Source organism: Rhamphochromis longiceps, linkage group LG2, assembly GCF_057381845.1.
Source record: "Rhamphochromis longiceps isolate RC_006_pf linkage group LG2, R_longiceps_female_GT1.1, whole genome shotgun sequence".
NCBI lineage: Eukaryota > Metazoa > Chordata > Actinopteri > Cichliformes > Cichlidae > Rhamphochromis > Rhamphochromis longiceps.
In genome coordinates, this window is record NC_140558.1 from 28,201,022 (window position 1) to 28,218,015 (window position 16,994).

At 44.3% G+C, this 16,994-nt stretch overlaps 1 protein-coding gene and 1 long non-coding RNA gene across 2 annotated transcripts; one reads left to right on the forward strand and one right to left on the reverse strand.

Moving 5' to 3' along the window:
• The first annotated feature begins 5,420 nt into the window (after positions 1 to 5,420).
• Positions 5,421 to 8,116, forward strand: LOC146677359 (uncharacterized). The gene is made up of 3 exons (XR_014913572.1): positions 5,421 to 5,999; positions 6,283 to 6,376; positions 7,997 to 8,116. It is a non-coding gene; the product is annotated as an uncharacterized LOC146677359 (long non-coding RNA).
• A 2,927-nt stretch (positions 8,117 to 11,043) lies between these two features.
• On the reverse strand, positions 11,044 to 16,233 carry adrb2a (adrenoceptor beta 2, surface a). The gene is made up of 2 exons (XM_085421211.1): positions 16,080 to 16,233; positions 11,044 to 15,790 (listed from the first exon to the last, which is right to left on the reverse strand). The coding sequence occupies exon 2, from the start codon at positions 15,788 to 15,790 to the stop codon at positions 14,537 to 14,539; it is 1,254 nt and encodes a 417-aa protein (XP_085277337.1). The 5' UTR covers positions 16,080 to 16,233; the 3' UTR covers positions 11,044 to 14,536.
• Between the last annotated feature and the right edge of the window lie 761 nt (positions 16,234 to 16,994).

The following is a 16,994-nucleotide window of genomic DNA, read 5'->3' on the forward strand; positions in this document are numbered from 1 at the left end:
CTCCTTATTGGACGTGATCCAGATATGAAGTGGAAAATGCCTGGGTAAGCAGGTTTTTCAAGATCATTGCATTTGAACTGGTGTTATAAAGTACATATATAATGAAGTTCTTCCACCCATTTTTAGTCCACTTTCTCTAATACATTAATAGGGTAATTATTGTATTTTCCATTTTATCCACATTCAATCTTAATTTGTGTTTGCTTTGATTAAAAAAACACTGGAAAAAAAGGGCTTTTTAGCATTCGTAGAATATTTCTTGAATGATATATCATTACACTGTGACGAACTTCAGGGAAATGTACGCAGCACAGAACATGGTGTGTGTCCATTTACTTGATAAAGTAACAGCTGCTGACACGTGCCTGACGGAATGTACTGCCTATGTCGTACTATTTACTACTGACCCAAGAAGTGTTTTAAATACAATTCATAGCTTCCATTTCACATCCTGTGCTCCCTCAGTTATGGCGTACTACTGCATACTTCTTCACCACTGGACACTAACCATGAGCCCATAGGGCCAAACATGTAAACACACAGACATTAGAAACATTTGTTAGCCAGAGCTGCTCACCAGCATCACACTATATCCATGGCTGCAGCACCATATTAGGGTTCAAACTGACAAGCATCTTTGTTTCATGAGTTGGGGAATGCTTATGGGAATACTGTTGTGTCAGAGGGACAATCATACAGTCTAGTTGTGACGAGCCTGGCAAGACTGACTGTGACTTTACACTTTAGAACACTACGTAGTACAACATTTGCTTTCCTGTCTTTGTTTTCGTTTCTTTTGTACCATTTAAAAGCTGTGAATTCTCCAGACATGCTTTCAAACAGGTTGTTCAGCCTGCCAGTCGTACAACAGAGTCACAAAGGTAAATGCATGGTAAATGTAAGCTTTCACGTTGCTGACGACTGTCAGTTCAGCGTACACCACAACCACTCTGCCACTTACCTTAAGAACTGCAGCATAGCCAGTAAAAGAGACACTTTAAAGTTAGCAACAAAGAGGCAGTTGCTTACAGAATACAGCACAGTCAAATTGATTGCTTGGAAACAAGTAACAGATAATTGAGCCATTAGGGAAGCAAGAAAGAAACAGAGAAAGAAAAAGACAGGAAGTCAGGCACATTTTAAAAGGTAATCTTTTACCGCATCCCTTTTGGCCAGCTACTATCAGCAACAGGAAAAACATTAATCAAACTTGAAACAAGAGCCTGATACTTGAAATTAAGTAGCACAACACTCCCTGCTTGCTTTAAGCAGTTAACATATTTTATATGTGGCCACCCATTCCCTCAGTTAAAAAAACAATCCTGACCCTCTGTAAACCATAGACAGAATGTATTTTTCATCAACGAAAACCACAAGCAGATGTACGCAGTTTGTAGCCAAGTCTGTTCAAAAGAGCTGCTCGTGCACATTATTCACGAGTGCAGTGTTGATTTAGTCCTCTGTTGGACTGTAAGACACATGATATCGGGAGCTTACTTATTGTCATTTGCAGTTTACATGAAAAAAAGTAAATAAGAAAACAGAAATAAAGCAGTCAGCACAAAAAAGTGGTTGCTTATTGATTGAACGCAGTCAAAGACAAATCTTAAATGATCATTTAAGGTACGTGAAGTAGGAAAAAAAAGATGGGGAGTGGGGCAGAAGGAGGGATAGTTTAATATCTACTCACAGAAGAGCACCAAGCTCTCTGAAAGCTTATAGCATGCGCTGAGGGAGTGTATTAGCACATATTAATTTGCATTGTTTATCCCAACCTACGGGTTGTACTTCTATGCTTTATGTGTTTCGGAGTGCTCATAAACCATAAATGATATCAGACTAATCTTTGCATCAATGATATCAGCTCTGTCCTAATAATATCTTAAAAATTACTCACAGTAAAATTTGTATGAATGAAACTTAAAGTCCCGTCAGCACTATGATATTCTAAATAATTCATTACTATGTATTAGCCCAAATTTAGCTTTCTTCCATCCATCCATTCGCTTCCGCTTATCCTTTTCAGGGTCACGGGGGGCGCTGGAGCCTATCCCAGCTGTCATAGGGCGAAAGGCGGGGTACAACCTGGACAGGACACCAGTCTGTCGCAGGGCTAACACATGGGGACAGACAACCATTCACACTCACATTCACTCGCACATTCACACCTAGTGGCAATTAGAATTATCCAATTAACCTATCCCCACAAGCTGCATGTCTTTGGATGGTGGGAGGAAGCCGGAGTACCCGGAGAGAACCCACGCAAACACGGGGAGAACATTCAAACTCCACACAGAAAGATGGTGGAATTGAACTCAGGACCTTCTTGCTGTGCGGCAAGAGTGCTAACCCTAACCACCGTGCCACCGTGCTGCTGAAAACATCATTTCATTAGCTTAATTATTAATTTCTGAATGCTGAAACTTCTTTTTGTATGTAACTAAATAAACACAAATACAAGGTATTGCAAATATTGTGTATACTTAATATGGAAAGCTTCCATTTGTATGAATAATTTCTGGCATTTTATTTCAATTAAAAATTGTATGCCCATAAAGATAGATGAATTTAAAAACCATTGATGATGGATCTCACGATAGGTGGAAAACTAGAAGCACAATACTGGATGTATGCCGACAATGCCGTTTCCTCTCCTTATACTTGCAGCAGCTGCTTGGGGTTTGATCAAACTATGCAAATGTGCAATCAACAGGAATGATGTTCATGATGTGCAGTAAAGTAAATATGCTAGACTGGAAATTCTGTTTGCATGCAGATTATATTGAAATAGCCATTTTTAGAGCCGATGGTACTCCACTACAAATTTGCTTACAGTAAAACAAACATGAAAATGCTTCAGGCAGCCTGTAATGATACATTCGGGATCTCGCTTCCAAGATCGACAAATACAAGCCAAAACTCTGTAACCAATAAAATTCCTGGCTTCCACACTGACCTGAAGAAATTTATGTATAAATGTATGTATCAATTAATTGATTCTGTGGCCATAGTGGCCTTAACTGTACCAACTTTAAGTGACAAAAAAATCCTCCTGCTTCTAAAAAGTTTGAATCAATTGCACGTTAGTGTTCTGTTCAATGATTACTGCATTTGAGTGTTCTCATGTGTTTTTTTTTTAAATTGTATTTCTTTTTAAAATATTGAGCTGGACTAGAAGGTCTAAAATAAACACAGTTACACACTTAATGCAATAAACTTAACAAGACACCACATTTCACTTTTTTCAAAGCACAAGAATTACCATGTTGGACAACTATGTGATATTAATAGTTACAAATAATAAGTAGTAATAAGTGAATAATTGGTGATGTCACTGCTACTGTGCTTAAATGTGTGAAACTCTATGTTTCACACAGTTTGATCTCCTGTTTACATTTTGTCAAACTAGGGTTAGGTTATATACACTTGTGAGTCTAACTAATAACCTCTTACAGGCAGATTTGTGTCCATCCAGCAAAACAATCCATAAGCTGTATTTTTTACATTCTCCACTGGTTATGACAAAGTGTTGGTGCTGAAAGAGGTAAAAGGCCCAATGTTTAAAAAAAGAAAAAAAGAAAAGAAAACAGTTTTGATTTTTTTTCTGCTTGTGATCCTTCTCTCTATTTGTTGTGAGACTTCTCTGGACATAGTGAGAACGTGAGAATAAAGGTTAACGTGCATGTCACACACCAGAAGGTCGACGGTTAGCAACCCCGCTGATAAAAATCCAGAGGGATAACATTTCACTGAGCTCTCACGAACTGCCAACTTTTTCTTGGACCGGCCTTGTTCTCCTTTCTTTCTTTAAATTGTCACACCTAAAGCATGCAATCAGCTGTGATCTTATTGCTCAGTAGTTTGGTTTGCAGTGATTGGTCTGAACTCATGAGCGCAGCCACAAGCTGTAAAAATGATATGTCCATTGCTGGTGCTATGTTAATTTCACAAGAACTGAGGTATTTATATCTTGTAATGTAGAGATGTAAATCCTTTTTAGAGAAGAGAAATGATACACTGATCTTTTTGTTGCTCACTGGAGATAAAAAATAAATAAATAAATAAATAATTTGACACAGTTATGACTAAAAACATTTATGGGATAAACATAGATCATTTTTGGTTATGACAGAATTACCAAACAGAAAATATTTTTGAAAAGATGTGTTTTATTATATTTACTTTGGCCTTTAAACAGAGTGAAACACATCTTTCAAGGTCACGTTTGCTTTTTTAACCTTAGGTCAGGTGGATCTAGTTTTTCAGAGGGGGACAAACTTTAATTTGCGATGTTCCTATGAGTCCACAAACATCCACACGTTCTCAAATACACACAGACGAACGCACTCACACAGACACACATGGTAGCAGGTCTCTTGGGAGAAGGGGAACTGCAGACATAGCGGTGCCTCGGTCACTGTAGTCACCAGGGTGCCAGGGGACATATCGATCTATCAAAGACAATGTTTTCACATAGTCACACCCTGTATGCAGTATATCCCTGACACGATTAACATATCTGAGAAAATATTCTTCCTGTCCCAAAACAGACTCTTTCTTTCCAGAGTTTTCCCTCCATGCTACTTTCTTTTCCCTCTGACTCAACATGGTGGGTCTCTATGGGAAAATGGCGTTCTTATCTAGCTCTTAAGGATCAAAGTCTGTAAAGCTTGATTGTGGATATTACCATGGAAGGACTTATTTGAGTGGCTTGGCACATAAGTTGGCACAATATTAATCTTGCAGACCCGTGTATGCGTGCATCCCAGTGCCTCAATTTCAGTAGATGTCTAAAACCCTGAAATAAGACGCATCTGCCGGGTTAGCCCGGATTCTGATATGGCATTCGTCCAGGACCCTCTACAGAGCAGAAAAGGCCACAGTGTAGATGTTCTGTCTGCGTGGGGAGTTTAACCTCTAACCCTGAAAATGAATATTCCTTAGGGTGTGGAGAAATTTTATCAAGCTTCAAAGCTAGTCACCATTTTTTTTTTATCGTTCTTAGTATACCTATAGAAACTGTAGTATGTGACATTATTGAAAGTGGCTCATTTTACTGTTTTGCATGATGTAAAAAACTGTTCATAAAATAGTAAATACTTAAAATAGTAAATCAGTGCCCAGTGTTCTCTACTCAGCATGAAAGGCGTAATCATATCTCCAGTGCAAAATCCTTTTCTATGAAACTGCATTCCTAACTATGATGACTACTCTTAAGGTTTTCAATCTTCATTCTGCAAACGAACATATTTTATTCTTGAAAGAAACATGAAAAATGCTCTCCACTCCAGCTTAGTGCCAAATATCGAGACGTTTTTATGGCTCTATATATTTCTTCTATCCTTCTCCCTTGGATTTTGTCAGGTTCGACGGTGCCCCGACCGGCGACCTGTGTGTGTGTGTGTGTGTGTGTGTGTGTGTGTGTTTGTGTGTGTGTGTGTGTGTGTGTGTGTTCTCCCGCTCTGTTTTTGTCTCCGTTGTAGTTGTTACGCGGTTGCGTAGCAACGGGAGATGTCCGACCCGGAAGTTCCGCCACTCTGAGTGGTCCCACCTGCAACTGATTTCTCTCCAGCTGCTGCCAATCATCCACCATTGTGACAGAACTATTTAATGGTGTGGCTGAGTGACAGACAGCGCTGGAGTATTCCACCAAGCCGGGTAGTGACTCGAATTCAGCGAGTGTTAGACAAACGTTTGATAGCGGAGGGAGGCTAACCGCATCTGTTTGCCTTTTTTCCAGGCTACGAGTGAGACGGAGATACGAGAGGAGAGACGTCACTGTTTACGAAAGTCGTATGGACACACGAGGGGAGCACGGAAGGGACTTAGCACTATGGATTACTTTGGATTTGCTTCACTGTAAATAAAGACACTGTTCAATCTTAACGAGCGATCCGCGTCTGGGTTCTCTTACTCATCACTCCCGTAACAGAATACTCCAGCCACTTACATGGACCCAGCGGACGCCGCTCCGGTTCTGCGAGAACTCTCGATTCAAGGTGAGATGTTGGAACGCCATGAAAAAATGATGAAACATGTTGTTGAAGAACAAACTGTGTTACGGCAGCTGGTTGCTGAATTAAAAGGGATTTTGCTAACTCCCCCTGGGGCTGCAGCTGATGCTCCATCGCCCGGGCCGTCTCTCAGCACAGCCGCGGCTTCTCCTCTGCCTCCTTCCCCTCCCACACTGCAGCGCGAGCACCCGCTGCCGGCCCCTGAGAAGTTTAGTGGGGATCTGGATAAGAGCCGCGGGTTCTTAACACAATGTTCGTTCATTTTTAGAGAACAGCCTCGGTCTTATTTCTCAGATGGAGCCAAGGTGGGGTTAATGGTGGAATCAATGACTGGACGCGCTTTACAATGGGCCCAGGCCGTGGTAAGCATGCAACCTGCTATCTCTTATGAAGATTTTTTGTGCAAATTTCGTTGTGTTTTTGACAAAGGCTCCAGCGCCGACAGCGCAGCACATCGCATGTTTTCCCTGAAACAAGGATGGAGGAGTGTAGCGGACTTCTCGATTGACTTCTGGATTTTGGCCGAGGAGACCGGCTGGCAAGAAAATGCACTACGAGGGGCTTTCATAAACGGCCTGAACGAAAATCTAAAACGTGAGTTGGCCTCAAGAGAACTGCCTAAGTCGCTCAGTGCTTTGGTGAATGTGTGCATTCAGTTGGATGAGCATAGGCGTGAGTTTGGACGGCGACCAGCGGGCGGCAGCAAAACCTCGGCAGGGCCCTCTCTCGAGTGGAGACGGGAGTGGGAGGAACAGCCGTTGGAGGAGGAGCAGCCCATGCAGATCGGTCGAGCCAGCTTTAGGTCTGTGGCCCGACGGAGAAGACCTCAGGGGGGTGAGTGTTTCACTTGCGGAAAGGGAGGACACTTTTCTGATAAATGCCCAGAGTCGGGACAAGACGCTGCTCGTCAGTAGCCGTGGGCATACTGACGGGCGTTACCGCAAACATCTTGCCCCACCTCAGCTGTCCTGCCAAATTGATTTTCCAGTCCTGTATTCACCCATGTAGTGCTTTAATCGATTCGGGGGCCGAACAAAGTTTTATTGACGAAGCCCTGGCCCAGACGTTGGGCATACCTGTTGAACCCTTACCTGAGGTCCTCCAGGTGGCGGCGCTGAATGGTGCCCCCTTGGCCAGTATAACACATCGCACTACTGATTTGACTCTTTCTCTTTCCGGAAACCATGTTGAACAAATCAGCCTGTTTCTGTTCAAGGCTCCTCACACTCCGCTAGTTTTGGGCTACCCCTGGCTCGAACGCCATAACCCGCAGATCGATTGGGAGAACAGCAGGATAACTGGGTGGAGTCCTAAGTGTCATGAACAGTGTTTACGTTCTGCTACAGTTAGCCAGACGTCCACTAGCCCATCTTCACCTGACGCTCCTCCCGATTTGACTGCAGTTCCAGCTGAATATCACGACCTAGCCCAGGTGTTCAGTAAAGAAAAGGCCCAGTCTCTTCCCCCCCCCCCCCATCGTCCGTACGATTGTGGGATAGACTTGCTACCCGGCGCTCCCTTGCCCACAAGCCGTCTATACAGTATTTCGAAATCAGAGCGAGAGGTAATGGAGGGCTACATCACCGACTCGCTGGCGGCCGGGATAATCCGGCAGTCCACCTCTCCTCTCGCGGCAGGTTTCTTCTTCGTTGAGAAGAAAGACAAAACGCTCCGCCCCTGCATTGACTTTCGAGGTCTTAACAAGATAACCATTAAGAACAAATACCCGCTTCCTTTACTCACCTCTGCTTTTGAACTCCTTCAGGGGGCTGCCATCTTTTCTAAACTGGACCTCCGCAGTGCTTATCATCTGGTGAGAATCCGCCAGGGGGATGAGTGGAAGACGGCGTTCAACACGCATCGTGGGCACTTTGAATATTTGGTGATGCCTTTCGGGCTCACGAATGCGCCGGCGGTCTTCCAAGCCATGATAAATGATGTTTTACGGGACTTCATTAATCATTGTGTTTTCGTTTATCTAGACGACATCCTTGTGTTTTCTCGGAACCCGGCTGACCATGTCAAGCACGTGAGAATGGTGTTGCAGCGCCTGTTGGAGAACCGGCTGTTTGTAAAGGCAGAGAAGTGTGAGTTTCACGTGCAGACAGTCTCCTTTTTGGGGTTCATCATCGAGGAGGGACGGCTGCGGGCAGATCCGGCCAAAGTGAGGGCAGTGGTGGAATGGCCTGAACCCAAGAACCGTAAGCAGCTGCAGAAGTTTCTGGGATTTGCCAACTTCTATCGACGGTTTATCCGCAATTTCAGTCAGGTCGCCCTGCCTCTCACCAACCTAACCTCTCCTAAGCAGCCATTCCAGTGGTCTCCCGGCGCTGAACGGGCTTTTGTGAGACTCAAGCACCTCTTTTCCTCAGCTCCGGTGTTGGTACAGGCAGACATCAGTCAACCTTTTTTTGTGGAGGTGGATGCTTCAGACGCAGGTGTGGGGGCAATACTATCCCAACGAGTGAATGCAAAATTACACCCATGTGCCTTTTTCTCACGTCGCTTATCTCCTGCAGAGTGCAATTACGACGTTGGAGACCGGGAGCTCCTCGCCATTAAGTTGGCGCTTGAAGAGTGGCGACATTGGCTCGAAGGCAGCGAGCATCCGGTGGTTATCTGGACAGACCACAAGAACTTGACCTACCTCCAAGCGGCCAAAAGACTGAATGCCCGGCAGGCCAGGTGGGCTCTGTTTTTCACTCGGTTTAACTTGACCATCTCTTACAGACCTGGCTCCCGCAATCTTAAAGCAGATGCTTTATCGCGCCAATTTTTCCCGGATCTCGACCCAGACGAGAAGGAGAGACCCATTCTGCCATCCTCGTGCTTCGTGGGGGCTCTGACCTGGGACATAGAGCGGGTTATTAAGGCTGCCCAGCGGTCGGAACCTGATCCGGGCACTGGGCCCGATGGGAGGATGTTTGTTCCCGCGGCGGTCCGAAGTAAGGTCCTTCACTGGGTCCATACGGCCAAGTTTGCCTGCCACCCGGGTAAAAACCGCACTATCGCCTTTCTGCAACGTTTGTTTTGGTGGCCGACTCTAGGGAAGGACGCTCGGGAGTATGTGGCCGCTTGCCCCGTTTGTGCCCGAAACAAGGTCTCCTGTTCACCCCCTGCTGGCCTCCTTCGTCCATTGCCTGTGCCCAGCCGCCCGTGGTCTCATATTGCACTGGACTTTGTTACCGGTCTTCCCCCCTCCTCGGGTCACACAGTCATCTTGACCGTGATCGATCGCTTCTCAAAGGCTGTTCATTTCGTTGCTCTGCCGAAACTCCCTTCGGCCCTGGATACTGCCAAGATTCTCACGCAGCAGGTGTTCCGTCTCCATGGGGTTCCCCAAGATATCGTGTCCGATCGGGGTCCCCAATTCACGTCGCGAGTGTGGAAGGAGTTTTGTAAGGAACTGGGGGCCCAGGCCAGCTTGTCGTCCGGCTTCCACCCTCAAACCAACGGGCAAGCGGAACGGGCTAATCAAGAGCTCGAAGCGATGCTGCGTTGTGTGGTCTCTTCGAACCAGTCATCATGGAGCGATCAACTGGCGTGGGTCGAATATGCCCATAATGCTAGCACGTCGGCGGCTACTGGGGTTTCCCCGTTTGAGGCCTCCCTGGGGTATCAGCCCCCGCTTCTCTCTGTGTCGGAGGGGGAATTGTCGGTTCCTTCAGTCCAGCACCGCCGGCGGGCATGGCGCGCCACCCGGACCGCCCTCTTGAGGACCGCTGAGCAGAACAAGAGACTTGCGGATCGCCGCCGTGCTCCGGCCCCTGCATACCAGGTCGGGCAACAGGTATGGCTGTCTGCGAAATATGTTCCTCTGAGGGTCGAGTCTAGGAAACTGGCTCCACGCTTTATCGGGCCCTTCCCCATCCTGGCCGTGTTGAATCCTGTGACTGTACGTTTGTCTCTTCCCCGTTCCATGAGAATTCACAATGTCTTTCATGTGTCCCAGGTGAGGCCTGTCCAGACCAGCCCTTTGTGCCCGCCCTCCGGGCCCCCGCCACCCGCCCGGATTATCAACGGCTTGCCGGCGTATTCCGTATCGCGGATATTGGATGCCCGGCGCCGCGGTAGGGGCTTTCAGTTTTTGGTGGACTGGGAGGGGTACGGTCCGGAAGAGCGTTCTTGGGTGCCGCGGTCCACGGTTCTCGATGCTGCCATGGTGAGAGACTTCCGCCGCAGGCACCCTGATAAGTTTGCTGGGTCGCCGGGAGGCTCCCATTAGAGGGGGGGTACTGTCAGGTTCGACGGTGCCCCGACCGGCGACGTGTGTGTTTGTGTGTGTGTGTGTGTGTGTGTGTTCTCCCGCTCTGTTTTTGTCTCCGTTGTAGTTGTTACGCGGTTGCGTAGCAACGGGAGATGTCCGACCCGGAAGTTCCGCCACTCTGAGTGGTCCCACCTGCAACTGATTTCTCTCCAGCTGCTGCCAATCATCCACCATTGTGACAGAACTATTTAATGGTGTGGCTGAGTGACAGACAGCGCTGGAGTATTCCACCAAGCCGGGTAGTGACTCGAATTCAGCGAGTGTTAGACAAACGTTTGATAGCGGAGGGAGGCTAACCGCATCTGTTTGCCTTTTTTCCAGGCTACGAGTGAGACGGAGAGACGTCACTGTTTACGAAAGTCGTATGGACACACGAGGGGAGCACGGAAGGGACTTAGCACTATGGATTACTTTGGATTTGCTTCACTGTAAATAAAGACACTGTTCAATCTTAACGAGCGATCCGCGTCTGGGTTCTCTTACTCATCACTCCCGTAACAGATTTCTGGAATAGAATTAGGTGGTCTGTATAATGTATGATTACTTGGAGCACTAGGCAGACACACTGTTTAAAAAGGAAAGTGGAAAGATTTTAATTGTATCCCGATGTCCGTCCTGTCCATCATTCCAGATCACGTTTTGATAGTTTTAACTGCAGTTAAGCCTTCGAGCCTGACGTATCCTTTACGTGTGCACTTTAATGTGTATAAAGGAAATGCACATGAGGACATTACGTGCAACATGTAAATCATTTATTTCCATACAAATGTTACATCACATATAGACATTTTTTTTGTAATAAATATCACAAGACACCACATATTGTAACAGCCTCCGATACCTTAACAAACAGTGACAAGAACTTGTGCGAAGTTAGCTTGCAAACATTTAGTAAACATTTAGTTAGCTGAGTGACAGCTTATTCACCCCGGCCACGAGAGGAAGTATTTCACATACTTTTTTTTTATATGACGGCTTAAGCAATATTTAACATTTGTAAAAATTCACATTTACACATGTCAGTTTCTCTGAATGCTTCACACTGAACAGCATCTGTGCTGAGATGCTACAGTCTTTATTTTGAGCTGCGAACAGGAAGAAGAACTTCCATGAAAATATTATGGTACAATTGAATAGGCAAAACTGTTTAAAGTTCATGAACTCCAATGTCTATTTGGTTATTCGAAATCTCTAAAAATTCTTCTTGAAAGTAAATGAAAGTCCTATACAGTGCTGCTTTTAGGATGGTGAATAGTTTAATTAAAATCATGACTAAGTTGTTCTCATGAGCAAACTTTTATTCAATCTGAACAACTGTGGTTCTGTTAGAAAAGCACTGGTTTTACCCCACCAAGACTTGTATCATATTTAACTCCAAGATATTGATTGCCGTACAAAAAAATATGTGTGAAATGTGCATGTCACTTTGTAACATAACCTCTAAGACTTCTCTGTAACCCTGAATCTGTTTTTAAAAAAAAAAAATTTTTCTGTGTGTACCCACACTAAATTCGCTTATCTGCTGCAAGACCGTGGTGGGAGAACTAAATGTGGACTGCAAGCATCCGTAGGCAAGGTATGTGGTTAGAAACCATCAGCTGTGCTTTGCTTGGAATGTTATACTGTCAGCTATTCATTCAGGACTCATTGCACATAACAGTGTGGCGTCCTCCAGCAACAACGGGAGGTGAAGTCATGCATCCCTTATTATACAGCCTTATTGATGAAACAGTAACCATGAGTAACTCTGAGACAGCTGAGGTGCAAGGAGAGGCCACTGCCAGGAGAGAGCAGTGTGGATATATAGTTCACAATCTACAGCACTTGGGCTCAAACTGATCACTTTTAAAGGAAATGGCACAGAAGTCCACAAACACCTCACTACAAATGTGAAGCTGGCATGCAAGAGATCATTTGTGCATTACTCCTAAAATTACACTTATTTAAGCTGCAGACCTTTTAAACTCAGCTATTTGCATCTTAATAAAAGCAACACAGAAAATGGTCTAGAGTCTTTGACCGTTTTGTGCTTCGCGTAGACTGTACAGTGAAAATGTTGGGAAAATGCAGACCAACATGTCTTATGACACCCAACCCCTGCATTTACTTTGCTGTAAATCTGTTAAAAAGAAAAACAGATAATGAGCTCGACATCCTGGAAAGCTTGTTTTTTCACATGGCAAACAGTGACGTATGAGGATACCATATTTACGTCTATTCCTAAGGTCTGCAGCAGCAGCAGTGCTGATCGGACATAGCAATACAGTACATGGAGATTCCTCTGAGAGAACAAAGTTCACAGTTTTTACGGCATCAGCAGACCTGCACCGGCAATGCTACATGCACTTTAACACAGGTCACTAACACCGATTTAGATTTGCAGAGAATCTCTGGTCCCCCTTCTGCCACATTTAGCATGCTGATCAAGACATACTAGAGACTGCCAAACTGACTGGGGAAAGGGGTTCTGTCTGTAGGTGCACCTTCATTACTTCTCTTAAAACTAATGATCTTGCACACCGTTTACTGTAAGTCGCAAAAAACAAATTTGCTCCCATGACTATCTGATCTCATGTTAAATTGCCCCTTCGGATTTTATTCTAACCTGCATTGTTTATTAGAGAATTAATGTCGGAAACTGGAACAGCTAAGGCACTGTTCTATGGACTCCTGAGTGTCTTCTCCAAAGGTTTTCTGATTTTCAACTGATTTTACAACGGAGGCACCTGTGAGAGAGCTGTGACAACAGTGCACTACTAAGGGCTGTGTTCTTTTTCTTCCTCTCATCTATCTTTATTAGCCTGAATATTCACCACCGCCACATCTTGGGTGTGGAACTTTGTTATCGCTTGGCTATTTTGACAAAGTGTTTATTATTACGTGTGGTTTGTACCCTTGTGCCATGACTAAGGAAATGGCTTCTCTGGTTTCAGTAAACAGTGTACATGCTGAAACAGAGCAACCACAGATTTTAATAAATAAATAGGGCTTGTGCAACAAAGGGGGCTACTGTAACTGTTGCATAGAAGGAAAAGGAAAGATGAATAGTTTTTCTTACACTTACATAATGGCCATATTGCACCGAGTGACATGTAGCACATAAGTCGACCACTTAACAGAATGCAAGAAGTGATGGGTTCTGACTGTGCAATAGCAAACTTTAAAACGTGCACTTTTGAATTTATGTTAATAACAGCTGCAAGCTTCAAAGGTCAACACTCAGGATTAACCGCATTATCTGTAATGGCATCCACTTTGCACTGAAAGATTACGTACATATATCTTCGACCTGACAGCGGAATCTGGCTTAGACAACATATACAGGCATGCAAGTTTTGACCAGCCTCACTTTGACCTAGGTTTCATCAGTAACTCGTAGATTACTGTAGATTAACCATCATATCTCTAGTGCTATCTCCCTGCAATGGAAACTCAAATGCAAGAGACTGTAAAACACTATAGGAGGGAACAGGACCTCGTAACATTGCTGAGGAGTGAGACAGAATGACTGAGACAGGTTTCGCCACACCTGCTTTTGATCATTTTTCCGATTTTCCAATCGTTAAAGGGAAAAAAAGAGCAAAGTAAAGCATGCCAGATTATAATCTCGGTCAATTTGGAATGTGTTTCTTAAAGCAAAGCATCGAAGAGGTATTACGTTTAACCCTTCACCCTCAATCGTTTTCTGATTACTTTGCTCTTTGTGCCAAATTGGCATGTTCGGATGAAATTTACAACCTCCGATTGCTTCTCTGAAACATTTTATGCTAATAAAAACTGTGGGATCTCTCTCCAGATCAAAGATAAACAACATGGCTACAAATTCAGTTGAAGCCAGACAATTAGCAGTTATACAATCCACAGGCCATTTAGTAGAGTAAATAAACTGCTGAGATGCTGCCCTACTTTAACTCCTGCGGACAGTGACTTAATGTGACAGATGGTCAGCTAAGATGCAAATATTGAAAAGGTATGATGAGGTAGATGTGAAAATTCAAACAAAATAAAAAATGCAATGAACGCACACAAAAGGGAAATGTGGGAGACCTACAGTTTTGTGTCACTGTGTTTGAAGAGGAAAAGTGACACTTTACTCAGCTGAACAGCTGAGTTATTGTTTCTTTAAAGTCTCCAGAGACACTGTCAGTCATTTTTGACTGGCCTTACCTTCATCAGTCATTTGAAAAAACTGTTTACAATAGCAGTATAAACATATCTGGATTTCCTTGTTGACAGAAGTCTCAGTGCTTCAAGTTTAAAGGACAGTTGTTATACTCGTTACAGTCATTATGTCTTTGCTGCAATTCCCGTTGGGGTCCACTGCTCTGTCCACAACTGGGGTCCCTGCTCCTTTCCCCAGAAACCCTTCAGTGGGGTCACTCTCTTCTGAGTTACCTTTACTCCTCCCCTGCTGCTCACTCTGCCAGCTGTGCCTGCTATAGATGTATCCATTCACAGGTCCAGGGTTGGTGAGGCGGTTCCTATTCATACACAGGATTTCCTTGAATGCATACCAGAATTCAGGGCTCCGACAGTAAATAAGTGGGTTGAAGGCAGAGTTTGCGTAACCTATCCAGTTAAGTACCATAAAGGTGATCGGGCTGTTCACAGCCCATATAGCCTCCACCACGTTTAGCACAAAGAAGGGCAGCCAGCACAGAGTAAAGGTCCCCATGATGATGCCCAGAGTCTTCAGAGCTTTGTGTTCCCGAAGGCAAAACTTTGCCTTTTTAAGGCCACGGCCATTATTGGCCTCCAGAGAATTACTGTTGCTGATGTCGCTATTATGAAAACGTCCAACGCTTTTGTCTATCTTTTTCAGTTGGCGCCTTGCCTCCTGGAAAACTCGACTGTAGACAAAAATCATGATGACCAAAGGGATGTAGAAGGAGATGATAGAGGAAGTGATGGCATAAGCCTGGTTGGTGTGGAATTCGCAGCAGTTGGTTTGGTTCGTACAGTTTCTAGCTTCAATAGTATCAGCGGTCCACCACTTCATGTGGATGGGCAGGTAAGATATCAGAGCAGCAATCACCCAGACCAGCACCACCACAATGCGAGCTTTGCATTTGGTCAACATCGACTGGTAGTGGAAGGGAGAAGTAATGGCCAAATAACGGTCTATGGCGATGACACACAGGGTCTCAATGCTTGCAGTCACACAGAGCACATCAGTGGCAGTCCAGAAGTCACACCAGAAATTACCAAAGTACCACGTACTGGAGATAATTTTACAGGCACCGAAAGGAATCACAATCAGACCCATGACCAGGTCGGCACAGGCAAGCGATGTGATGAAATAGTTGGTGACATTCTGGAGACGCTGAAAGCGGGCAATTGCCGTTATGACCAGGATGTTGCCAAAGACAATAATCAAAACTAATAAGGACATGACCATGCCCAGCAGGATCATTACAGGGGCACTGAAACCTTCATCAGTCCCAGTTGAATTTGATGACGAGTTCATCGCAGTCATATTGGTGTACTCTGAGGTGGTTGTATTTCCCATCTGAAGAGAACACACATGAACAAAACACATACACACACACACACACACACACACACAAACAAAAGGAGTGAATTTTACAAATTCCGTTAGTTTGTTTTTTTAATTCTGCCTAATTACAACAAAAGAAAATGAAAAAAAAATGCATGCACATAAATCTAGCACTAACAAAAAAGAAAAAGGAGACCAAAGCTTACTGCGCAAAAACCACATACATAAACAGTATATCAAGTTGGCTTCAGGCAAGCTTTAAAACATGCTAAACAAGCCAGACAAAAGCAGAAGTACAAACCTCCACAGGTTGCAGTCGTGTTTCCTGGCTCCCATACAAAGTAAAATGTCACTGTTCAGATAGTTCCCACAAAGCAGCGAGTATCACATGTCCCAGCTACTTTCTGCTTTACTTGATCTGCGTGTGTCTCACTCACTCAGTCCCTCAGCTGAGCAGTGTTTCTTCTAATGTGTCTCCCAGGCTATTTGTCAGAGCCCTTATAGCATGCAGTGATGACATCATGGTCAGTGCTGAGCCAATCAGACAGCCAGCCTGTGGAGGGTGCTGAGAGCTCTCAAGAGTTTGAACACACTGTCCCTACAGCGGTGTTTGCAGGGCTGCATGAGACAAAAATTGAAAACAAAGTAAAGGACTCCTAAGATTGATCTTTTTTTTATGGTGTATAATTAGTTTTAGAAGGTTTACATTGTGTTTAAAATTAGACTCTACTTAAAGTTAGGCAGTGCAAAACTATTTGGAAGTGGGGGAAGGGGGTAATAGGTAATAGCTGCTTTACAGATCTTACTCATTGCTCATATTTCATATTGAAAACAGGCTCAGCTTTCTGCTTTACCTTTTTTTGTTTTAATGTCAAAATAATGTTTTAAAACTGTATATTTTTTTCTGACATATTTTACTTAAATACTGCCTGCATACTTAAATGTATATTACAGCCCGTTTAGCTTTCGTAACCACAGAATAAACACACTTCGATTTACATAATGGTACAAGTACAGATGTCTAAAAGTCAAACTACGGAAGAGTCCCTCATAATTTTAGTCTAGGACTGAACCACTAGTGTGGCCAGTTTGACAGGGACAAGCTGGCACGCTATGTCTTATCAAGATACAAAAATGTTTTCAGGATTCAGGACAAATTTGCATTTATATACTGAGCAGCTCTGTGCAAATCATAAAAAACAGGCAGGTTTGTTTG